General features: G+C 39.7%; 1 protein-coding gene across 4 annotated transcripts in view; it reads right to left on the bottom strand.

Moving 5' to 3' along the window:
* Positions 1-12,297, bottom strand: part of LOC122766580 (liprin-alpha-2-like) — a 138,521-nt gene that overhangs the window by 28,777 nt on the left and 97,447 nt on the right. For all 4 annotated transcript variants that reach the window (XM_044021560.1, XM_044021561.1, XM_044021562.1 and 1 more), the window contains one exon: positions 556-657. In XM_044021560.1, coding sequence (XP_043877495.1) covers positions 556-657 — 102 coding nt within the window. The remainder of the gene's footprint in view (positions 1-555; positions 658-12,297) is intronic.

Here is a 12,297-nt window from a genome sequence, read left to right as displayed (position 1 = left end):
TGGCAGTGGGGCGGCAACTAACGATTATTTTCATCATCGACTGATCTGCCGATTACTTTCTTGATTGATCAAGTACTCGCTGGTCCGTAAAATGTCAGGAAATGTTGAAAAATGTTCAACATTATAGCAATTAGCTATATTATTAGCAGCGACTAACGTTAGGAATGTTAATAGCTAGGTAATCAGCTGGCTAAATTAATTAAATGAAATTAGCACAGCTGCAATCCAAATTAGCTATGTCATTAGCTTCACTATAAGCGACAACACACGTTGGAAATGTCAGCTGTGACACAAGATACCAATATCAACAGCTACTTTATTAGCTACGATGAAAATAAGCTACACCATTAGCTGCATTGCAAGTTAGCAGTGTCAACAGCTAGTTAACCTCCTGTAATACAAGTTAGCTACGTCAAAAGCTACTCTATTTACTGCAACCAAAGTTAGCAGAGCTAACTATCAGCTAAATCATTAGCTAGTTAATCATTTGAAAGTTTCATGAACAGTTCAGTTGGTTCTTTGTTGACGGTGCGGCGTGCAAACATGCGCGCTCACCCTCGTGTTGTTCCTCTCCGCTTTGAGCTCCGAGATCTCCTCCTCCTTCTCCAGCAGCTGCTCCCTGCAGGCATTCAGTTCCTTGGTCAGTGCGGCGAACTCCTGAACAACAGCAATAAACAAAGGAGAAGAGAAAGAGAAGGGAAAACAACATGGGTCAGCATCATAAAATACTCTATATTTCATGAAGACACAGTGATGCAATACAATATTATAACAGAAGTTTTCTGAATCATCACAAAGAATGCAACCTGGTAGTACCAATATATATAAAAGAGCCACCAGGGGGGCGACTCTGCTGGTTGCTTATGGGTAAATTATAATTATAAGGTCAGTAAACATTTTCCTCAATTACTAATTTGAGGTCTTCTCCAAGATAACGTGGCGTCAATATTGTTCCCATTTAGAAGAAAACAACCCCTAAAGCACAAACGTCAGTTTGCAAAACACCAGACTGTGAATCTCGAGGCTTCTAAATGGGAGTTTAGAGTCTCATGATGACGTCATGACTGGAGACTGCTTCGTATACAATCGAAATATTGACTGCTCTGCACCTAAAATGAACTGCCTCTATAATGCAAATACATTTATAATAGAAAATGAAATAACTATAATTTGAATACGATAGGTAAACAATCTCTGACACTGAAATAGGGAGATAAAAACCAACGACAAAGTAAAAGCCCCTGTGTTATAAAACTGTTTTGCATTAAAGTGTGATTTGAAAAATGATGAACTCGCCAGCCATAACCACTATATAAATGAGAAATGAAAAATGAGAGAACAAGAAGAAGATTCTTGGAGAAGTCTGTTTTTGAAAATACTTCCAAATAGATTTTAGATTTTGGAAAGTTCTCGCTTCAAAACCTGGTTTGACTTTAACCTTTCTTTCTGAAGTAATTGAGAAATTAGAAGATTACAATATGCTTATAAAAAAGAGTCTGAGTTTGTGAACGAACATTGATATTCAAGAGCCTGTTCACTACTTGTCCTTCAGGAGACAAGGACAATAACTCCACTGTGTCTTATCGTCGACAACAACGAATCCTTATTGATCTCACAAGAGCGACAAATCCTCAGCAACAAAGACACCACACACTTGTACAAACCTCCACATCGCCACATCAAGTGGATTTACTGTCTGTGATCAAAGACTAGATTTCAGATCTACGGTCCTTGGAACGTTCAGCGGAAGCAGAAGTCTCTATTAAATCATGGGATAAAAGTGTGAACCTGCAGGTTTCGGTCAAGCTCGTCTCTGGTCTTTGCGGCGGGCTCAACTATGACGAGTAAAGGTGGTGACATTTATTATTATTTGTGGATTTGAAGACAACACGTAGCATTTATCTTAACCGATATGTTAGATAATAGTGGTTAAGAACGAAGGATGGATGGCACGATATCACAAACCGATACCACTTTTTTGTGTGCGATACCGACCAAAAACTCGATTTTTGTGTGTATAAAGTAATTTTTTAATTGATGTTCCAATTGGACATTTTGTGGCTTAGCGTAAAAAGTAGTATATATACAGTATATGTACAATTTCGCAAATACCCAGTATTTCAATATCGTGCTAATATCGTATTGTGGTGTCTCTGGCGATTCCCATCCATAATTTAGGGTATATACATATTTCAAAAGATGGATTTTCACAGATTATATAGTATTTTGCAACATAGAGATATTATCGTATCATGATCCAAATATCGTGATATTGTATCGTGGTGTTTCTGGCGTAAATTGAAGCCCACATCTCTTTTACCAAAATCCATAAACCATCCCTTTAATGTCCCTGCCTGTACCTTCAATATCATAAGTACATTAATGATTTATGATTTCAGTAATGAATGAATCCAATCACTGCCTCAGCCGCACAGTGAAAGCTATCTTTCTGAATTCAAGATGAAACAATAACGAGGTTTAAACTTTAATGTACTGGACCCGATTCAAGTGCAACTTAATCTAAAGACGTAACGTGGACAGAATACCAAATGGACTTTCAACCCGATTACACTGAGATCATTTAATTATCTCACTTTCTACTTATATATTAACTCTCCCGCAGAACAGACGACGTCCACTGAAGGTCACGCGACGTGTTTCGCACCTTTTTCAAGGATTAAAAATACATATAAAACAGAGTTAATTAAGCAAAGTTGCTTTTCATGTTTCACTTGTGAGAGAAAAACACAAACAAAACCGTGAAAACTGAACTCATTTGATGTTTTTTTTTTTCCTCCAAAAAAGAGAAAATGTTTCCACCGATTTCTCTTCAAAGAGGTCAAAAATGTTGTGATGCGTTTTCTACCTCAGCCGAACGTTATATTTTATTCACGTCCAGCGGACAAAAGGCCTCGCGAGCCTTGATCCATAAAAACTGCAACAACTGCAACTGAGCAAAGAGCTGCACAATGAAAGACGACACAAGTACAATAAAAGTTACAGATAAAAAAAGGGGAATCCACATCAAACAAGAAGCCAAAGATTAACCCGTCAGTTGCCATAGCAACAGGAGAACGCATAGCATTGAGTTGACCTGCAGTCAAGTCGTCCAGCATGAAAGACAAAAAGAATGTGTACTCACAGAATCTCGCTCCATATATATATAAAACATATATATTGGCCTGAGGCAACAGAATTCAGTAGATATAATAAGTTAATGCAATATACTGTCCATTTTTATTAAGTCTATTCCAACTTAAAAGGAAAATAAACAACAAAGTGGACACAGGTGTGATTGACAGCTGGTGTCGTCCAATAGGAGGGAGCCTGGTTGCAGGTACAACACTGATTTCCAAGGTATATTTTTGTGGAATTATTTAACACACACAGTCAAATTGTCGTTTATATATCCTTCTTTTATTTATTTGCATAAATCATATTCTTCTTCACATTTTCATTTGGAAGTCATTTGTAAATCTTCAATCGTTCCAGGACAGTCAGGATTCCCAAACCTTGGTTGACATCAAATTCAAAGACTGTCCAATTTACTCAAATTCAAGCACCGAATGATTGTCCTTGTCTTGCCTCATCACGGCAGTCTTTGTAATTTTCTTTGGTGAGCCAAAGAGTTAGGGAGACTTTCTTTCTTACACAAAATTCAAGCCAACTCAAAAACTTTCAAGGGCCTTAATTCACAAACTTTAAAGGATTTCAAGCACACGTGGGAACCCTGTTAACCTAACCGAAGCCTTACTTTAACCTGACCACAATTCAAATCTCTTCAAAGTCCTAAACCGAACCAGTTCCTCAAAAAATTAGGTTCTGGGTCATTAGAACCAGATTTTGGTCTCCATGAGGACTACTGGTCCTTCTAAGGTCAGAGCTTACACCAGAAGAAATACAAGTTCACACACACTTGTGTGATTTTCATTTGAATTTATTACTTTCAACTTCACAAACTTTCAAAGACTTCTTCCTTCCTGTATATTGTCGTCAATTTTGAGGCACAGTGAAACTGTGGTTTCACTTAAATTATTCATATTCGTCTCATCTTGGGAGTCATTTGTAAATGTTTCATTACAGGGCCCAGCATTTCTTTGCCTCGCTGCATTTCGCTCCAAAAGGAATCACCACGTCTTAGTTTTGAAAAAATAAATAAATAGCACAAATTGTATTACATTTGCTCAAAAGCAGCATCTACAGAATCTCTCTCTGGAGCGTTGCTTTAAAGCAGCCAGCGACGACACCACCTCTTCCCAAGGGCCACGCTGTCAGGAACTGGAGAGATTATGGGTTGTGGATTAAACAGCACTTCACATAAACTGCAATGTCTCCCCAAAAACAACTAAATTTAAGTCAATTTCTTCAGTGAAATTGGGCCATTAGACTCCCGCTGCATCACGACACTGGAAAAAGATTTTGGCGAGCTCATTTTTACAAACGCCGTCTCACGCTAGCATGTTGACACCCGTTTTAATTAACTTTTATTCACAGGCAAACGCGACGCACACACACACAGAGACAAAGTGTAATGATTTAAAAACATCAAAGGGCCTGTTCAGACAGGCAACATAAACCAAATCCTCTCGAGGTAATTAGCTAATAAATTTTAATAGCATTTTTTTTTTTTTTTTTAGCATTTCTTGATTAAACAACTAATTCAACAAATGACGGGAAAATTACCTCAACTGTCTTTCCAACCAAGAAGATTAATTCTGCAGCAAAAAAATCTAGAGTTTCATTAGCGTAGCTTAGCTTAGCCCAAAAGTGCTAGTTTAGCTGTCTGCTAACATCCACACACAGCTAAAATGTGTGTTTCCAAGTCATAATCTGGACTGTGTGTCCCGCTCATGATATATGACGATTTCATATCATGAATTTTTGGCCAAGATATTCATGATAAAACTGAGATAAAACTCCAAACACACTTTACTTTATGTCAGATAACTATAAATTGTGACGTCCTGGAAAGGCTTGAACGATGGCTGGAACTCCCCCTTGCCACAGTTTCTTCCAGTATTTCTTTATTCTTTGGAAATTCGCTTTAATTGTGATACACGTTTCAATGGAAACCTATGGAAACCGCATATCAACATGAAAACAACGGCACTTAAGCAGCATCGCCGCCAGTGTTTCTTCACCACACTGAATAACGCACAACACAGAGAATGCAGAAATCCTGGAGTTTGTTTCCGTTGAATCATATTTATACGTTCTCCCTTGTCTTCAAGAGAAAAAAAAAACACAACCTGGTGAAATTCGTATTCCCAGAACACTCTGACTCCAGGCACCGCGCTCATAAATAAGCTGCAAATGGAAGCGAGCGCGCCGCTGTAAATATACAAGCACAGGGTGCAGAAGAAGACGACGAGGAGAGAAGTTGGAGTCGAGGCGCGTAAATAAAGACAAGGTGAAGCTGCACAAGCCGGACCTTTGCATGACAGCGGGATTTCGAGTCTTTTACAAGTGAGTGGTGTAATGTAGAAACACCACACAGAATAACTACACAGTTATTCTGTTAAAACCCTGGATTTACATCCCTAACCCAGGTTAAAAATTCAAGGAATTTCCAGGACCAATTCCCTAAAATTTAAGGACCAAATGTGCTGACACAGCTTACGATGGCAGGGCTGCTTCGCCCGCTTTGAAGGGCCTTCAAATTTCAAGGATTTCAAGGACCCGTGGGGAACTCAGTCAGTGATTTCAAGGGAACCCTGTTTACCAGAACCAGTCAATGCCTTACCCTAAAAAACAAGGTTCTGCCTCATTTGGACCAGGTTTTGGTCTCCATGAGGACCACTGGTCCCGTGTAGGACAGTGTTTATGCCAGAAAAGGTCCTAAAAAGAGTACAAATACAAGTTTACACACACACTGAGTGTTGGAGAGTGCTGAGGCCCCGAGGACATTGATTGGGAATCTCCCTCAGGAGGAGCGATCAGAGTAACGCTGACATTCCTCGATGTCACCAGCTGCTGCCCAGCTGTGAGTTTCACCAACAAAAGCACAACTGCAGTTAATGATGATTAGGATGTTCTAATTACGGATTGATTGTCGACTATTAAATGAGGGGAAAAAAACCCCAAAAAACTAGAACAACAACAACAGCGTGTTGGGCTGAATACAACGTTTTCTGTTCTGCTACTGCTTTACTTTCGAGTCCGTTCAAACGAGGTATGAGGAGATACGATGCTGATGGTCGTCAGAAATATTGGGTTGTACTGTAGGAATGAAAATAATCCAATCGATCACTGAGGACAGACTTTAAAAATGTAAATAAAAAGCAGAAAATGCATTTTAATCTCAGTGTCACGCATAAGAATCTTAAGTCCCACTTTGAAGTCTCCAAAATCACAATTTGACCGGCGACATGATGAAGTTCAGAGGCTCCTATTGGACAAGACCAGCTGTCAATCACGACATCGTCCTCTTTTTCTCCTTTTAATGGACCAACAGACGTTAAACTAGCAATTGAGACTATTAAATGGTCTATATTTATATAGTGTGTTTCTAGTTTTGATGACCACTCAAATCTCTGTTTATACTATTTTATACTATATATTTTCCCATTGACTTCTATTCAATGGAACTTTTTTGTGGCCAGCAGAGTTGCCATGAAAATGCTCAGTTTTTAAAAAAAACAATATCATGTGCAGTTTGGAGTTAAAATGGCATCAATCATTCCTCATTAAAAAAGTTTGAGCCAAGGTTTCTCTCCGACACTATTTCACCCGTGACCTCCTGGACCACGACACCTAAACACCTGCTTCTCCACGCTTCTCATTACCTGTGCAAAGTGCCGAGCAGTGCATTGTGTCAGACAGTGTATTATGTGTGAGTTTGCCTCGAAGGTGAACCAAAAATAAAGCTTTTCCTTTTTTTTAGGGAGGAAATTGGAGGTGAGCGTCTCCTGCTATGCCCTGCCAGTTGTGCGTGACTCTCAGGAGAGAAGTTGGTGATGTGACTGACAGTCTGCTGACTCACAAATAATAATAATAAAAAACAACACAAAGCTATGAGATGATGCTACCTTCCTGTCCAGCAGCCAAGATCTGGAGAATGGTATAAATATATGATGAAATCTGAAATCAAAAGCTAATTTTTATGTGTGTAAAATTTGGGGTTGAGTTAAAATTTTTCTGATACATCGATTCATAAAACCCTAAGATGGACCGTTTAATATATGACTCTGGTTGTGGGTCCAAGCTGGTCTCACAGCACCCTCTATTAGACATTTCTGTAACTACTTCAAACTGTCTAATGCGCTTCTAGGCTGCATATTTTTTTTTAAAGCTACTGGGTTTTCAAGGTGTATTGTCGAGTTGTATTAAGTAAAAAGTGGATTAATAGCAAGACTTTGGCGTCAAGTTATAACGTTAACTACGGCTGCAGCTAACGATTATTTTTCATAATAAAGATAAAGAGTATTTCCTCCATTAATTGGACTTTTGAGTACTCGTTTCGTCTGGAAAATGGAAAATGTTAAAAAGTGTTCACCAGACTGGAAATGACGACGTTCTCAAATGTCTTGTTTTATCGCAAACCAAAAATTCACCAGTGTTAATGATTTATTTGTCATACGGAGCAAAACAATTGACAATATTCAAATCAAAGTCAAACAAAACTTGCTTTAATTATCAAAAAAAACCTCCTCAAACCTATTAACCGATTATCAATATTACCCTAATGTTAACGTTTATATATTTTAAGTTGGAAAAAATCCAAATGTTGGACAATTTGCTGCTTTAGACCTTAGAAAATCAGACCCAGCTCTAGTAACTTTCACATTTTACTCCAAATACTTTCATAATTTAAGACAAAAAAAAAAGAGTTCTCTGTAGCTGCACCACAGCGGGGAACCAGGAAGAGAGAGGGACAAAAGTCTCATTATGATATTTGTACTTTCTCTTTGACTCTCACACAGCACAGATTTTACGAACACACACGCACACAGATCTTAAATATTTGATAAACCGTGTTACATTTACAGCGCGGGACCAAAGGGAGGACGGGACAGAAGGAGCCGATGAATAAATGATGACACGAGACTCCCGACGTCAATACGGGCGCTGCATTTACCACAGGTGGCAGATTTATTTTGGAGAGTGACGCTGCACTGTAAAATTACCATGATCAAATTTACACACTGAAATCAGATTAGTGAAAACTGGGATACATTACACCATGACACACTAACCCACTCATTGTGTCTTCAATGCATTTCTTTTTTGTCGCATCTTTTTGTTGCTGAATGTATTTTACTATCAACGCAGCTTTTTATTTTACTGTCAAAGGTACATAATATACATGTGGAGTATATACATTTTGCACGATCAATCTTAGTAGGTATTGTGAGTGTTGTTAGGCCCGAAAATTCTGAGATTAAAGTCTGAATTCTGAGATTAAAAAAGTCAGAATTCTGAGATTTAGGTCAAAATTCTGAGAAAAACGTCACTATTCTGAGATTAAAAAAGTCAGAATTCTGTTATTAAAGTCTGAATTCTGAGATTAAAGTCTGAATTCTGAGACTAGGGTCTGAATTCTGAGATTAAAAAAGTCAGAATTCTTAGATTAAAGTCAGAATTCTCAGATTAAAGTCAGAATTCTGACAAAAAGTCCCTGAGCTTTAAACCAAACTTGTCTGAAGCATTTTTATGGTTAAAATAAGCAAAACTCGTCCAGACGGACATTTTGAGGCCGAGGTGTTAACGAGTGAAGTCGGGTAAGACTGCAGCAACTCCAGACATGGAAAAGACTAAAAGACCGATTCTTCTGAACAAGAAGAAAGTCAGGAGCCAAATTATGTGGAGTGCACAACAACAAAAACATCAGCAGGCCTCCCAGGGCCGGCCACTGCCAGCTACTGTACATTCTTGGCCGATATTGTGCTGACAAAGCTGGATTTGTCAAGAGACTCCCAATCGCACACGGAGGAGCCACAAAGGCCACGAGGAGCGCTCACTGCACCAAGTTTCAGATCAGCCGGTGGACTCATTTCCCTCAGCTTTAAATATTCAGAGGGGTTATCTACGCTGGGCTGAGCATCTCTTCTCCATCACGGCGACGCGAGCCGACGTGTGTCACAATGACACCCGGCGTACTTATAACACGAAGGAGCGACACCAACTCCACTGGCAACGGAGCTGCTACTGCTCACACAGTACCAGGAGAACCCTTGAGAGGACTATGAGCAACATAAATATTCCAGTATTCAAGGACATCATCGTCCTTTGATTCCTTGAAGAGAAACTGGCAGGTTGTAAAAAAACAACAACCCATCATTGCTTCAAAGAGCCGCTCAAACAAAAGAGCGTACAGTAGAATATCTCGGTGCATATGCAGACTTTTTGTCAAAACATCAAGCTACAGTAGATTGGATTTTTATTGCGTCTTCAATGTGAATAGCAACACGCCTCTCTGATTTAACATCTATTTGAACATGTCCTCTAAAAAATCCCTATAAAATCTAATTGCACATCCCAGAGGGAGAGTGTTTATGCCCGACGAGTGGCGCGGGTATTAATCATTCACTCTTAACCGTTAATTTAAAATGAACCAGAACTCTCTCCTTTGCTTGAATAACACATTGATTTCCCTTCGCTTGATTGCCTGTGATTATTTTTGAAAGTGGACAAATGGTTTTATAAATGAGCTGCAAAGACAAAAGAAGGACAAGGACAGTGGCCGTGAATCACACAGTTAGGACGTTACATCGTGTCGCTGCCCTGATATATGTAAATGAATATAAAATAAACATACATGATTTACATTCTCTACTTTTCACTTTTTACACTTAAAATGTAGTGCTATTTTAAAGGATTTTAATGTCTTTTAACATGTTTTTATTATGGTTCTTAGTGTAATTGGTGTTGCTTTGTCGTCTGTAATTGGTGAGCCAAAGACAATTTCCACCTCGGTGGACAAGGAAATGACTTCTAAATAATAAACTGTATATTCAACATGCTCAAAATTCAAAAGGCCCAATTCACATCCCAAAATTAGAGGTATGCTTTCTAATTACGCATAAAGATACGCAAACAATTCAGGCTCCAATTGAACCAATGACTCAGCCAATCCAACTTGTTAAAAGTTGGATTTGATGTTAAAAGTCAAATTTAGTCAGGCTAAGACAGTCATTTGGTTTCATTAATGTCACGTAAACACATTAGTCTTAGTCGGACTAGCATACCTGGATAATGCGTTTAATAGTCCGATTACTCCTGCATGTATACGCTTAGTCAGACTGGAGTCAGACTTGTCGTTCTGCGCATGCTCCATAATGTCCTCCATGCGGTCTTTGACCCAGAAGTTGGAGACTAGCTTATAGAGAGATACAGCAGAGCCACCTATGGAGGCGGAGTCAGACGTAGACGGCCAATAAATCGCTGTTCTCCCCCGCATGTATACTCGCATTCAGCAAGTTATCCGATTGCCTGTCTCAGTCGGACTATGGCCTTAGCTTGATTATACTGTGCATGTGAACGTGCCAACTAATGCTTGGACAAATTCGAGCCAGAAGCGACAGCTCAAATTCTCGAAAACCGTGCTGGAAACCTGACAGTTTTTAAAAAATAACATAACTCGTGGACGAGACTGGATTAGTCCGACGACAGCGCAGCAGACATGTACAGCAGATTAAAATCAAAGGGGAAAATGAAAGGTCACTCAGGATGTTTGTGTGAATCCATGTGTACAAGAGAGTGTGTGAGGGCGTTGAGGGGAGCCGCGGGTGTGATTTACCATAACCTTTAGCCGGCGAGGAAAGAGGGGTCATCTCTGTGCTGTAAAGGCCCCTTGAGGCCAACTCATAAATCCTGGGGTGGAAATTACAGCCTGACAATTTACTGCCCTTCCAGTGCTTAATAACTAATTTTGATCCCTTTGAACTCAGGTATGAGGACACACACACACACACACGCACACCACAGCTCACAACATCTGACCTCCAAAATTCAAAAACTATTCAATTACAAACCACATCTTCAAACCAAGAAATTTAGCTGGGACAGACATTTTCCCGAGGACACGTTTAAATAATAATAGAACTAGCAATACAACTATTTTGGTCGTGCCTGTCCTTCGTACGCCTCCGAGTGCGTACAAAACAGTGCACAGTATTAGCTGTTACTATTTTAAATGAAAAAATCTCATCTCATTTGTTCCTCTTTGAAATGAGGCAAACATTATGTCATATATGACCCACAAACATCTCAAAGTGCCTTTAACGTGCCCTGGTGGAACCCCCATTTGAATAGGCTGGATGTATAGGATATATACCTATATATATGTATATTAATGTAAGTGGGGATTAGTCTCTTCACATGGGCATGTCATAAAAGAGTCTTCTGTTCACCAACTTCAGCCATTGCAATATTTGTGACAATATTTCACAAACGTTCTTATCGTTTTATATTTTAAATTTATTTTTTAAGTAGTTCATTGCCTCGTGTGAGTCTTTTATCTAATGTTCTTGTAAAGCACTTAATCCACTGTGGTGGTTTTGAAAGTGCTTTACCAGGACTGGATTTGGAGATTTTCAAAATTCTAAAAATGAAGAAGACTAGTGTCCTTCTTGTCGCCATGGTTGCACAATCCTGTGCATTTAACCTCTGGGATACTATAGGACCCTGACGCGTGGAAGTACACCACAGGCTTGAGACCTCTTGATCCTGAGGACTCCAGGTCAATGGCAATGACCTTGCAAGGCTGGTTTTCCACAAACAGACAGCAGGGGGCAGACAACCGAGCCTCGACCTGGCTACCCTCGAACCAGCTGACACGGCTGAGGAATTTCGGCGGCACTTTTTTTCTCAATTCCCAAACATCTAGCTGAAGACGCCTGTAATTGATTGACTAAATTAATTGCAAATTAATACTGTGAACAGCGAAGTGGAGACACTCTCACGTATGAGTGATCCACCTGGACTCAGGGCTTTGTCCGTGTGGACCACTTCCTCAGGGAGGAGGTCAAGGTCGCGGGTTAAGAATCAACTCATCTCGAGATGGATTATTTGGCTATCGTTGGGGGAAGCGAGAACAATCCAATAGACGTGCCATCCCCTCTTCAAGAACTCGCACTCTCAAGTTGACACGTTGATAAATTGATGTGAGTCCATTGCGCGGTGATCGTGGACTCATATTAAAAAGGTCATTTTTTTTTTTTTTTAGCCTCTGTTTTTGTCCACACTCTTCATTTTGTCCACGGTCACATTTGGGCATCCAGGCGGCAAACCGAGCCGCGTATCGCGGCAGGAAAACACCGGCCGGGAAATGTCACATCGTCCATCATTTATTATCCA

Source organism: Solea senegalensis, linkage group LG3, assembly GCF_019176455.1.
Source record: "Solea senegalensis isolate Sse05_10M linkage group LG3, IFAPA_SoseM_1, whole genome shotgun sequence".
In the NCBI taxonomy this organism is placed as follows: Eukaryota; Metazoa; Chordata; class Actinopteri; order Pleuronectiformes; family Soleidae; genus Solea; species Solea senegalensis.
Note: the sequence above shows the minus strand (reverse complement) of the source record. Positions and strands in the feature narration are given on the sequence as shown.